The following is a 13,322-nucleotide window of genomic DNA, read 5'->3' as shown; positions in this document are numbered from 1 at the left end:
AGGCTCTGTCGCAAAGCCCCTCGGCCTCCCTCTCTTTCCGCGCCCACCACCCCCCCCCCCCCCGTCGGCCTTCCTTCCTCCCTCTCTCGACCTCCGTCGCAGAGCCCCTCAGCCTCCTGGCTTCTCTTCTCTCTCGGCCTCCCTATTTTCTCCCTCTCGGCCTACCGTCGGAGTGTCGCCTCCGTCGCTGTTGCCCACTGCCGTCACCGTTGCCAAGATCGCCGCAGAGGAAGACGAAGACGATATTTAATTTTTCCTAAGTTAGGAAAAATTAAACATCGTCGGTTTAATTATCCAATTAATTAAACTATTAATTTTTATTTTTTGTTAATATATTATTAAATAATAATATTTAAAATATATATTATGTTATTGATAAATTAATATATTTATTTATTTATTATGCATTTATTTATTTTTATTAAAATAATGAGTTTTAATGTTAAACTATATCTTATGTTATTACAGAATAATTTATTTATTTATTATATTCACTTATGTTATTAATTTTTTTTTTTAAAAATAATTTATTCTAGTTACACGTAATTAGTATATTAATTTATAATGAACTGTAATCATTAATTAGTTTAATTATCCAATTGTTATAATTAATTAAACCATAATTATTGTTATAATTTATAATAAATTATAATCATTAAGTAATATAATATAATTTTTCATTAATTAGGATATTAATATATTCTAATACTACACGTTAAATCACTTATAAGTGTAGTAATCACGTTTATTTTTGTTAATTATATGTTTAGGTATATATTCTATTTAAGTATATTATAAAATGTTATTTATTCTCTTTTTTATATCATATTTTTCATTTAGGGGCACTAACACTGGAATATGTTTTTCAGCCACTTGAACTCGTATGTACTAACACCCAAACATGAATTGAAGTGGAAGCAATTCATCTCACTTCAATTCAATTTTTCACTTCATTCCCACTTCATTGTGGACTAACCCCCCTAAGTGGCTTCTCTGGTCTTAACGTAATAATTTTAGTTAAATAAACTCACGAAGATTTCATAGATTCTGAACTGAAGATTGTTAAATGGGTTGTTAAAATTATAAACAAAATTTTATCTTCTGGAGCAAACTGGGAAAAATTTCCAGCCAAAAAAGAAAAAGAAAAAGTGGGAGCTTCTGTAAATGCGATTGAGGAGAGTTGGAATTATCTTTCTGGTCATATTTGGCTGTAATAACTTACGTATTTAATAAAAGTAGTTAATGGCTGTCACTTCCGAAAAGAAAGATCCGTAAAGGCTTTTACTTGAACGCGCGCATGAGGAGTAGATTGTCGGATACTAAACAAGCAAGAGCAAAGATTTGGAAAGTGGTTCGTCTAAAGTACAACGGTTTCCCCTCGGGAGGGACGCGCTCCTTCGCGCTAAGCGCTATTTAATGTTAATCTTTATGAATTCCAGAAACCAATGCCACTCCGATGGCCGAAAAAAGGATCGCGAGACGAAAAGAGAGCAAATGAGAAAGAATATCTGGTAAATCTAACAGAATTGGAAAACTAAACTCATAAATGTGGATCACATCTTTAAGAAATTGCCGACAGTTCAAACCTTAAATCGCAATCCTCATTCTGTATCCCCGCTGGAAGCATTCAACAATGGCGGCTGGTGCATCGGTGCTGAATGAGTTGGTTTCTTTCCCTGCTCGAGGAGGGTAACTGAACGAGAAACACGAAATAACAGCCAAAAAATAAGTAAATAACAACTGAAGAACCATAAGCACATGAACTTCTTAAAAAAAAAATTGTTTAAATTTTAAACAGAGCATCCATTAAACTGTAGAACAAGAATTATTTCAGCGAGAAGGGAAGACGAGAGGAAAGGATACAGAGAGCGCGGTAAGGTTTTTTTTTTTTTTTAAAAAAAAGAATCCTCCATGTGGACTAGCTGGATTTAAGGTGAACAGCTTTCCAGTAGAATCCCTTCAATGCGGCCAACAGTGAAGAATAACAGTGAAAGTCTACTGCCAAGGACAAAGGATCGTATGTGCAAACACAGAAGGCGAATGTCATTCAGGAGATTCAGATCATGTGAACCAACCACGTAATCTTCATGGCTGGCTCTCATCCAATTCAAACAATCTCAGCTTGCAATTAACTTATTTATTTCTCAACCCAGTTTTTTTTTTAACTCAGATATTGTACGGCAAGACTCTCTCTTTCCTCAGTGGATTCTCATGGCTACTTCACCTGCAACTGTAAGGCAATATAATACCAGAGCTTTAGTTTGTAAAGAGGCCAAAGATGTTCTTGCAGGTGAGGCCAGATTTACTATAACTGAAAAAGAAAACGTTTCATGATCGATTCTACGAAAATAGAACACTTTCCTGATCAAGGATGCTTAAACACAAAATTACTTTTCTTTCAATTTGTTTTGAGGATTTAAAGATTGCTTGCGGCATTATCCTTCCTGAAGCGGTGTGATCATGAAAACAAATCATGTTTCCACACACTTGTGATAAATTAAAGATAAATTAAAGTGGGTTTGAGTCCTCTTCACTCCACCTCTCCTCAATCAATGAAAATCATTAAAAGTTTCACTCTGTTTCCCACCCTCTCTCATTGCTTCCACCACCATCTTTCATTCAATGCAATACACTTCTGTTCTCGACACCTAACAGTGAACAGTTTTTTTTTTTTTTTTGTCTACTTTTAAGATACTCATAATTAAGTTGTGAGAATTTTTTAAAATATTGGTCGAATTGCACGTCCAATTTCGGTTCGATTCGAGCCAGAGGGGCAAGCATCCCCTGATCGGGTCAAGTTCTTATAAAAGACTAATGAAATTTTAATTTCATTACACAATATGCGCTGATTTTCGTCTGTCAGCAGTCGTTTAATCGTTTTGCAGTGTCTGGGTTTCTTTTTGAAGACTCCGCAACGGCTTGGAAATTTAAGAACTGCTTTATTTGGCCTTTTGGCCGAGAAATGGAAGGAAACAAGTCTGGATCTCTCTGTTTTTTTTTGGCAATTTATTTAATAATTAGATGTTTTGGCAAATATAGCTTTCTACAGGTCCTCAGATTTGACTTTTTTTGGTGACTTACTCAGAAGTGGTGGGTGTTTTCGGCATCCATCCATGGATGGATTCAGACATGTCCCATCTGTAGTAAAATGGTAAAAAACAACCATTAAATTCCACCAAATCGTCTGATCGATTCACCAAACGAGAGATTTTGCCGTCTGAACCTTGTTCCAACCCCCCCTCTCGTGGCGAAGGAAGTAGCTTGTTTATGCTGAAGAATAAATGGTGCTTCTCTGCTTCAAAGAGACAAAAGGACTCCATTCGGGCTGTCCTTGTTCATATTTGTACCTGGGAAGGCAGTCCTGAGGTACATCTTCTGTTTCAAAACCGAGGAACTGCTTTTCCGGGCTTAGCTAAAACCACTTATCCATGAATCGTGGTTTTAAGTTTAATACCAGTTGCATGGAAATTTGATTCATCGACGCCAGGAGAGCACAGAAGGCTTCAGCGAAAGATTCAGAAACAGTAATCTGTGTGTTGGACTCGCAGGAGTTGCAGAAAGACTGCTTTTTCAGGTGCGTACCGGCCAAAAAGACTCCTATGTTGACGACCCCGCACTATTTTGTTCGGTGGTGGCCGTCGACCTCATGAGACTGCAGACAACGAAAGATTTTACAAGTACAGTAGTGTATGGGTTTGCAAATTTCCCTAACAGATTTCATTTTTTTCGTAGCTTTTCAGGATTTCTTCTCAAATGGGCATCGGTTTGTTTGGTTATTTTCTCATCCTCTCTCTGTGCTTCAGAACTTTTGTTTCTCAAGAGCCCAATACAGACGAGTTCTTTGTCTCAGACTTTTTACTGCAAATGGGCTTCAGTTCTTCAGACTACAACTTCACATCTCCAATCTGTTCGTGGAAGGGAGTTTTTTGTGATAGGAGTCGGCAAAATGTTAACGCTCTGGTCCTCTCTGGTTTGGGACTCTCTGGTTCGATACCTGATAACACCATTGGGAAGCTAACCAAGCTCCAGTCTTTGGACCTTAGCCACAACAGAATAACTGGTCTGTCATCAGATTTTTGGAGTCTTGGTCCCAGTCTTATGAGCCTAAATCTCTCCCGCAATCTGATTAATGGGTCCCTTCTCAGCAATATAGGCAATTTTGGGAAGTTGGAACACTTAGACCTGTCCAGCAATCTTTTCTCTGGCAGAATACCCGAATCCATCAGCACCCTGTCGGCCTTGCAATTCGTCAATCTCAGTAGAAACGATTTTAACGGAAATCTGCCGGATGGAATTCTGAATTGCAATTCTCTTGTCTCTCTTGATGTTTCATCAAATCAGCTTAATGGAAATGTTCCAAAGAATCTTGGAGCTGCTTTTCCAGAGTTGAGATTTTTAAATCTGGCGAGGAACGAGTTTCACGGAGGTGTATCTGATTTACCCGGTCTCAAGTCTTTAACTTATTTAAATCTCTCAGGCAATCTGTTCGAGGGTGCTGTGAATAGCCTGTTTCAAAAGCCACTGGAAATTATAGATTTGAGTCAGAACCAATTTCAAGGGCACGTCTCTCAGGTACATTTCAGTTCAAGCTTAGACTGGTCTAGTTTGGTTTTCCTTGATTTATCGCAAAATCAACTCAGTGGGAAGTTATTTGATGACCTGATGCAAGCTCAATCTCTTAAACATCTAAATCTTGCTCACAACCGATTCTCCCGCCAGAAATTCCCACAGTTGGAGAAGCTTTTGCATCTCGAATACCTCAACCTTTCAACGACCAGTCTCATTGGACCAATTCCTAGTGACCTATTTTTACAACTTGGAAACTTAAAAACACTAGACCTGTCACAAAATCACCTGTCTGGTCATATTTCCGATGGAGCAGGTATCAGTAATCTTCAAATTATTGATCTCTCACAAAACAATCTCACTGGTGAAATCCCTTCTCTTCTGCTTCAAAGATTATCTGGAATGGAGAAATTCAACTTTTCTTACAATAATCTCAGCCTTTGTGCTTCAAATTTCTCACCGGAAATCCTCAAGTCCACATTTTTTGGGTCACAAGATAATTGCCCAATTGCCGCAGATGTTGATCTCTTCAAGAAAAAGAAACACAGAAGTAAAAGACTCGAGCTTGCATTGGCTATAACGCTTTCTCTTTTCTGTGTTACACTGGGTTTGATTGGTTTAGTATTTGCTTGTCGAAGAAAAAGTAGACCATGGACAGTTAAGCGGCTCTCCTTTAAAGAAGACCCAAATGTTTCGGGCCCTTTCTCATTTCAAACTGATTCTACGACTTGGGTTGCAGATGTCAGAACTGCAACCTCAGTCCATGTGGTAATATTTGATAAGCCGCTACTGAATTTCACATTTGCGGATCTCCTATCAGTGACGTCGAATTTTGATCGAGGGACCCTTTTGGCTGAAGGGAGGTTTGGACCTGTTTATAGAGGCTTTCTACCTGGTGGAACTCATATAGCTGTTAAAGTTTTGGTTCATGGTTCCACCATGAGTGATCAAGGAGCTGCTAAAGAACTTGAATATCTGGGTCGAATCAAGCACCCAAACCTTGTTCCTCTTATTGGTTATTGTTTAGCAGGGGATCAACGAATTGCCATCTACGAGTATATGGAGAATGGGAACTTGCAAAACTTGCTTCATGACTTACCACTGGGGGTTCCACGAACTGAAGATTGGAGCACTGATACATGGGAAGAAGGTGAAAGTAAAGTTCAGAATATCTTGTCAGCCGAAAGCCTAACAACATGGGCATTCAGACACAAAGTAGCACTGGGAACAGCTCGTTCTTTGGCTTTTCTGCACCATGGATGCTTTCCTCAGATAATCCATCGTGATGTTAAGGCTAGTAGTGTTTATCTGGGTCCTGCAATGGAGCCTAGGTTATCTGATTTTGGTTTGGCAAAGATATTTGGAAGTAGTCTAGCTGATGAGCTCACTAGAGGGTCACCAGGTTATACTCCTCCCGAGTTATCTCAAGCAAACGAAGCAGCAGTAGCAACATCAAAATCTGATGTGTATGGCTTTGGGGTTGTCTTGTTTGAACTACTTACTGGGAAGAAACCATTAGAAGACGAATACCCGGGTGAAAGTGAATCAAATTTGGTAAGTTGGGTTAGAGGACTAGTAAGAAAGAACCAAGCTTCAAGAGCTATTGACCCCAAGATTCGTGACATTGGGTCAGAAACACAAATGGTGGAAGCGTTAAGAATTGGCTACTTGTGTACAGCTGATTTACCTTCCAAAAGGCCTGACATGCAGCAAATAGTGGGGTTGTTGAAAGATATGGAGCCAGGACCTAGTCACTGAAGATAGCTAATAAACATGAGACTGAGGTCTCTTTGGTCTTTCAATTCATTTTGCACCAGTGAGCGCCCTCATCACTGAAGTTGAAAAGTGTACAGTGGAAGTGAGCATCTATATCAGGTTGATGTCTTCATTTTACTGGGAATCCGCATATCAGTGGAAGAAATTCTGATGACATGCTTTTATACTCAGGTCTGCTGCTGTTAGAATTTTAAAAGCTCGTTTTTGTCTGGCGCAAGTTCTTGATTGAAATTTTGCCTTCTCTTTTTTTTATTTATTTTCTTCCTGACTGGAGAACATGGTGAATGGAGATGTAATCACAACTCATGCTCCTAAGAACCATTAAAATGTTCCAAAGTCATTGGAATCATCCTTGAGCATTCTCTGTTTTAGTTTAGCCATTCCCCACATCCCTCACTCCAGGTGCGAATAAGTCTATGGGATATTCATCCCATTTTTGTCATGTAAGCAAAATTTCTAGCTCTCATGAATTGTTCAACTTTCGCCCATCTGTGTTTGTTTTTTCATTGTTCCTTAATTTTAACGCCAAATTGGGATAGGAGCCTCAGGGTTATTCCATATTGTTTTGATTGACTGTCTTTCAACAGAAGAAGAAATTTCACTATAGCCTTCATTAGTCTTGCTCAAGTGTATTGGTCTCACCTACCTGTCGCTGGAGACAACTAATATGGCTTGACATGTGGAGCTACTCTCCTTCCGGTGTTGCTTTGGGTTGCTTCCTGTTTCTTTCCTAGTGGATATGGTGACTACAATGCGGCAGTTTATGAAAGGCAAGAGTTTTCTTAATTGAGCAGCGTGGGTTGATTGTTTTTCATTTCTTCTTTCTTTGATTTCCCTTTCGTGTTCAAACTATACACCGGATGCAGAAGAAAACTAGGCCAAGGTGTGTTTGGTTGGACCTTGCATCATGCAGAGTGGATAACTACTCGCATTTTTGAATTGGTTTAGTCAATTTAGCAAACAGTTGATGGGAAACATGACAGCGGCCAACCCCCACTCTGAAACCCTTATGCTTCTCCTGTTAACGTTGAACTTTTGTCGTATCCAACCAAGTGGGGTTCTTCCACTGAATTTTAGCAAGAAAAAACAAATTAAAATGCTTCATTCGTATGATTGCAGGGAAGAAGATTTCTTTTTTCGTTTGTACAGAGACTGACAGTCTTATGTTCACACATCTCATTACGAGAAAGACCCAAAAAAGCATAGTGGAGAGGAAACCTCTCTAAATCAAATATGGGTCAATTCCACTCCTAATATTCCAAGATCTCGGCAAAAAGATGATTCCGTTCAGCTTTTCTATTGAAAAAACCGCTCAACAACCTTGACTTTAATTGACAAAGTGGGGCAGTTTCAGGCTTTCATTATCTTTGATTGACTGAAGAAGACAGCCTTGCATTCTGAACTTCCCCCCATTGTTTCCCTGAGTCACGTTAATTTATTTAGCACAACTTACCTGAACTGAAATCTCCTCCGCTTAGGTGACTTGGGGACTTGTATGTTCTGACATGCGCGGAGTGCTCTGAACGGACGTAAACCTCGGCCGATTCTGCTTTGTTTTAATAGAAAATTGATCATAAATTAAATGCAGCAGATGCTCCAGCATCTTTCAACTTCGATTAGGACATCGCAAAATTTTAAACAGGCAAAGCCTACCGAGGCTGGATTTTGTTCTAGTCAGAGTTGGGTAAGGTGCGGCTTTTCATGGTTCCCACGTTCCTTTGTCTTTGGACTTGGGGGCATGTTTCATTTTTATTAACTAATATCATGGTGGGAATCTAATTTGAATCCTAAACATCCATCACATTCATATTTACATAATTATTGAGTTTCAGCAAAAAAATTCTTTTGATCAAATTTCTTTCTAAACTACTTCTCGCTTTAGGACGACCCCCAGAAAAGTGAAATTGAAAGTGAATTACATTGTCTGTTAGTGTGGTCGATGTATTTTCTTGTGTTAATACCCAAAATGGAAAATGTAGTGGAAACAATAGAATTGTTATTTTTATAATATATCTATAAATAATATTTTTTATAAATATGGTTACTTTTATAATAAGTAAATTAATATAATATTAAAATATATTAACATAATAAATATTAAGTAGGGTATTTTATTAATAAATTAAGATAGACTATAGTTTAAGTCTAAACTAATACAATAATTACGAGTTACAATTAAATTATTAATTTAATTAATTATAATATATAAAATACTAAAACAAAAATATTAACTTTTATAATGTCTAGGTACTTAATCAAATTCTTATTTTAACAAAATCTTAATTATCATTATTAAATTAGTAATATAATAATAATAAATACAATAAAAAAATAAAATTTTTTTTATTAATAAATATAATTATAACTTGGGAGGTTAATGGGCTTGTTGCATTGTTCTGTTTTAGGGGAAATAAACCACCAGCCCAAAGAACGCTTCGAATTTCTAGAGAAATAAGAAAATATTCACGGTGGAGCCCGCTTAGAGCCCGTCATTCTCTGGTTTTAGTTTCGCCTCTCCCGCACACTCCACTCCACTCCATTCCTCTCTCACAAGATATTTGTTCAGGTGCATTGTACTGAAACTTTTCAGGAAAACCGCACGCGCAAATCATTTCAGAAATGTTGTGAGCCCCACTTTAAGTCAAACATGTCGAAGCATCCGAAGCCCACGTTTCGATCTCTCAGCGACTTTTAAGCAGAAGATCCTCACGGTCGGGTAAACTCTACGCATCGCTCATCTGACGGTCCCGATCACGGGCATTAACCAGGGTTAGTTGAAGAACGAAAAACCCTAGTGGGAGATGCTCGTCAAAGAAACCCACCGGGGATATATAATAGTGTCTCGGTAGAGAATGTGGAGTTAAAAGAGTCGTAGGCCTTCTGGTAAGAAAGGTGAAACTGTCGTGATTTTCGTTTGAGGGCGAAAATGTCGGATGAGGAGCATCACTTTGAGTCTAAGGCCGATGCCGGAGCCTCGAAGACTTATCCGCAGCAGGCCGGAGCCATAAGGAAGAACGGTTATATCGTCATCAAAGCGAGGCCCTGCAAGGTGGTTTTTATTATTTATGCCTGGATCCTAGAGCTCCTTCATACATCTTAACCTGTGGATGATTTGCATTGCCTTCTTTTGATTTTTTACATTATTGAGTATGGATCTGTTGGAAAAGGTTGCCGTCATATGATTCATATCAATCTCGCTGTATGCATCTAGAAATTGCTCCTAAGTAATAAAGAAAATGTGGTCTACTTTGGTGTAATGTAAACTATCTTATGTTTTCTGGACGATATAGCAATTTCGAAGATGATGGTGGGCAGAAATGTATTGCTTCTGAATAGAGACAGAGAGCTTACTTTTCAGCTCACGTGCCTAGAGAGAGGTGTCCCGCGGTTCTCAAATTTTTATCCGTGACTAAAGATAGCAGGTGTTATAGTTTCTGGAAATATTACGACGTCTAAGCTAGATATTTTCATATACTGTTTTGATGGTTCGACTTAGCTGATATCTGTCCTATTTCAAATACTTCCTGATCAAAGTTTGTTATGTAGGTATCTGGTATTTGTTTGTCTGGTTTTTTGGTATCTCAAAGGATGATACTTGTGTTTCCAGAAGGGCTCTAACTATATATAGAGGGAGCAAGGTGTCATGCAACTTTCATGTGCATGTCCTTTTCCTCACCCTTCTCACACTTCATTGTAATTGTCTCAAATTTAATTCCCGAGTACAGAAATTTATTACTGTAGACTTGTTTAGATCTTTGCTCCTTCCTCTGCACATGACAAAGAAAATTCGAACTTCACTCTTTACTTCATTCAGTAACTATTTTTCTCCTTTTCCATTGGAAGAAGACTTCCTGCATATGTCTACCAGATGGACCTAAGCATGCCAATCTGACCCTGCTCTTTCAGTGGTCCTTCCTTTGACTGTTAGCTTGTTATTAAATGAGCATATTAACCGAAAATTATTGCATTAAGGACAGTAACATGGTGTTTTAAATAACTTAGAAATCACTAATCAAAGGCATTTAATAATTAAGAATGGCTTTATATTAGTGAAATTTGATGAATTCCCCTAGTTTCCTATGGACATTTTTTGCAAAGTCAGATAATTTTGAAGTTCCAGAGTTCCAGATATTTGGATGTCCACTGTCAAATATATGTAGTCATTGGCAAGATATTGATCCTTCTGTAGTCATGGGCTTTGCTTGAAATCTCCCATTCTCACTGAAGAATTTAAGAGAACCTAGGATAGTTCCACATACCATATATTAAAAATACTGAATTTTCATCATGTTATTTTCTTGAAGCAAAAGTCTGCCGTGGAATTCACTCTGGTGCTGAATGAATACTGGCCTAATGCAGTGTGAACTCCTAGTTTTTATCCACTGTCTCTACTAGTAGTCCTCATTCTCATTGTTTGGTGTGTCGATACTGTTTTAGTGTGCTGATATTGGGGATAAGAAACACCATATATTGCATAAAATTATGCATGAATTGTTTTAATTGTGTGAGTTATCCATATTGGCATCATATCTAAGCTTCATTTTTTATTTATTTATTTTCTTGTATGAGCTGATTGTGAAAGTTAACCCATAGTTTAAGAGTGTCTTGTTGAATGAGAGTGTGTTTACAATGTGAGCATTTATATAACAAGTCATGTCCCTTACGTGCGATGAATTTTACTGTTTATTTGTATTAATTCTTGAGGTTATTATTGTCTTTCTACTTCTCCTGAATGGAACTGTTCTTCTAAGTAGCCTACACGTTTTCTCTTTTTATCATCAGTCCTTTTTTAGGGAAGCAAGTAGCATTTGTTGGTAGTTGATACACCCTGATTGCATGATCAGTTTTGTTAGGTTAAAAAAGAATAATAGTAAAAAAAAAAAAAAACTTGTTTTAAGTGCTTACTTCCAGTACTCGCTGCGTGTATTTTTGCCACAAGGCACTTTCAAACTGTGACTATTGCATATTTACTTTTTATTTGCAAGGTGTTCATTCTGGCATGTTCTTCATTGATTGTAAAGTTTCACTTGCTTTGATTTTTTATTAACATTGTATAACTGTGTGGAAATAGGTGGTTGAAGTGTCCACCTCAAAAACTGGGAAACATGGCCATGCCAAATGCCACTTTGTGGCGATTGATATTTTTAATAACAAGAAGCTTGAAGATATTGTGCCTTCATCTCACAATTGCGATGTAAGCTGTTTACAGATGGTCATATTGACTGTTATAGTACGTACTGTTTCTCAAGTTTTGTAAATTTATGATGGGCTTTTGAATAATTGCAACCTGCATTATTTGGTGTCAGGTTCCACATGTTAATCGTACTGACTATCAGCTTATTGATATCTCCGAAGATGGTTTCGTAAGTTTATACTTTTTTAACTTGAAAAACTGAACATGATTTTCTTTGGGGTGAGTGAAGCTGAGTTGCATTTTGTGCAGGTGAGTCTTTTGACTGAAAATGGTAACACTAAGGATGATCTGAGACTCCCCACTGACGATAATCTGCTGAGCCAGGTTAGTGCCCCATATGTGGATTTTCAAGTATGCAGACCTGAAAATAATTATGTGCCCACTGGCTTGGCTTTAAGGTCACTGTTTCAATGCTATTATCTGGAATACTTGCTATACAAACTCTAGGCTGAGATAGAATTGATTTTTTTTTGTCTGATGCAGATTAAAGCCGGTTTTGAGGAAGGGAAAGATCTTGTGGTGACGGTCATGTCTGCTATGGGTGAAGAGCAGATCTGTGCTCTGAAGGACATCGGGCCCAAAAACTAAAGTTGGTATCAACAGAGACGACCTGTCTAGCTATAAAATCATATTCTTCTTTCTGCTAGCCTTACCTGGGTTTTAGTTTCTTGTTGCCACTGCTACTATATACGAACCTTTGAAGACGATTGGTAGTTTCGAGTGGATCTGTTATGAAGTGAGGAAGAAAAAGCTGTCGACCGTGAAAGAATTGGGCGTATTTGTGGCCCAAAGCTTGGAGTTGACCAAGTTAATCAATGGTCACTATAGAGACTATGTGTATTCTTTTCAAAGCTCTGACTGCGTCTCTCTGGTTGAGATACTGTCAGCTTCACCCCAGAAAAAAATGCGGAATTTCTTCTCTAGTAACATGTTTGGCTTCCAGCCCCGTTATTTATTTTTGGTATAAAGACTGGCCTTAATTCTATCTTTATACACGTCTTGAAAGTAAAAGAAAATGCTGGACGGGCATACATCGGCCTTTAGTTCTTCTATTTGGATTTCTTCCACCCCAAATTGCATTCATCTGAGCTGTTTGCAACATCACGTCCGGCGTGGCGACAGGATTTCAAGGATTAAATGCGGTCCTGATTTGCAGGTGTCTAGAATCGAACTACTAATTCTACGAATCTTGTGTTTTTCGAACGTATTTCGTGAGTAAATCTATTCAAACTAAGATTGATAAGTGGTTAGGATATTTAAATGGATTAAATATGGTCCCGAATCCTGATATCTGAGGAATTATCCGGAGTCGGTTGTCCGATCTCCAGAATGGTATCAGAGGGAGAGCCAACAAGGAGGAAGAAGGAAATTCTAAATACTGATAGGAAGATAAAAAGAAAAAAACCTTCAACAATTACTGTTTACTCCGAAAACCAATCCCTAATGTCTCATTGCGGGTCGGTTTCCACTTTCCAGCTATAAGACTTAAGCCTAAATAACAATGTAGACAATTAGTTGCTGCTGGAGCATGTTTACGTTCAGTGTACGAACTGACATTTGATGAAGGGAAAATAACATAGGGAGAAAGATTGGATGAAGAATAGAAAAGAACAGAGAAAGATGGTGATGGTTGGCAGAGAAAACATATTCCAGAAACCATGGTTTAAACGGATGGCAAGAGTGAGTGAAAATAAAAGGGAAAGTTTTGGGAGAGCTTATTGTGAAGTTCCAGATCCAGATATTTATTGGATCTGCACCTCATTATTCCAATTGTAGATCCAAATCC

The 13,322-nt window shown here is 38.0% G+C and overlaps 2 protein-coding genes across 3 annotated transcripts; both read left to right on the top strand.

Annotated features, from left to right (window-relative positions):
• Positions 1–3,222: 3,222 nt before the first annotated feature.
• LOC137946524 (probable LRR receptor-like serine/threonine-protein kinase At2g24230) lies at positions 3,223–7,137 on the top strand. 2 transcript variants are annotated; one of them, XM_068792858.1, is made up of 2 exons: positions 3,223–3,574; positions 3,741–7,137. In XM_068792858.1, exon 2 carries the CDS (start codon positions 3,754–3,756, stop codon positions 6,322–6,324), a length of 2,571 nt encoding a protein of 856 aa, XP_068648959.1. In that variant the 5' UTR covers positions 3,223–3,574; positions 3,741–3,753; the 3' UTR covers positions 6,325–7,137. The 2 variants fall into 2 exon arrangements, with proteins under 2 accessions (XP_068648959.1, XP_068648958.1); XM_068792857.1 differs by having other exon boundaries at positions 3,733–7,137.
• Positions 7,138–9,176: 2,039 nt separating this feature from the next.
• On the top strand, positions 9,177–12,527 carry LOC137945818 (eukaryotic translation initiation factor 5A-2-like). The gene is made up of 5 exons (XM_068791863.1): positions 9,177–9,391; positions 11,414–11,536; positions 11,649–11,705; positions 11,786–11,860; positions 12,020–12,527. Exons 1-5 carry the CDS (start codon positions 9,269–9,271, stop codon positions 12,122–12,124), a joined length of 483 nt encoding a protein of 160 aa, XP_068647964.1. The 5' UTR covers positions 9,177–9,268; the 3' UTR covers positions 12,125–12,527.
• The last annotated feature ends 795 nt before the right edge of the window (positions 12,528–13,322 follow it).

The sequence above is a fragment of the Aristolochia californica genome, unplaced genomic scaffold (genome assembly GCF_029961685.1).
Source record: "Aristolochia californica isolate CCGP_79_NKW_82.1479 unplaced genomic scaffold, dmAriCali1.0.hap1 SCAF_12, whole genome shotgun sequence".
NCBI lineage: Eukaryota > Viridiplantae > Streptophyta > Magnoliopsida > Piperales > Aristolochiaceae > Aristolochia > Aristolochia californica.
The sequence above is the reverse complement of the archived record's forward strand: the minus strand, read 5'-3'. Positions and strand labels throughout refer to the sequence as shown.

Bases quoted from the DNA above. Each gene is read 5' to 3' on its own strand.
- LOC137945818 (XM_068791863.1), top strand. From the start codon at position 9,269: ATGTCGGATGAGGAGCATCACTTTGAGTCTAAGGCCGATGCCGGAGCC. The intron at 9,392-11,413 runs GTGGTTTTTATT...GTGTGGAAATAG, and splicing joins TCAAAGCGAGGCCCTGCAAG to GTGGTTGAAGTGTCCACCTC. The intron at 11,706-11,785 runs GTAAGTTTATAC...CATTTTGTGCAG, and splicing joins ATATCTCCGAAGATGGTTTC to GTGAGTCTTTTGACTGAAAA.
- LOC137946524 (XM_068792858.1), top strand. From the start codon at position 3,754: ATGGGCATCGGTTTGTTTGGTTATTTTCTCATCCTCTCTCTGTGCTTC.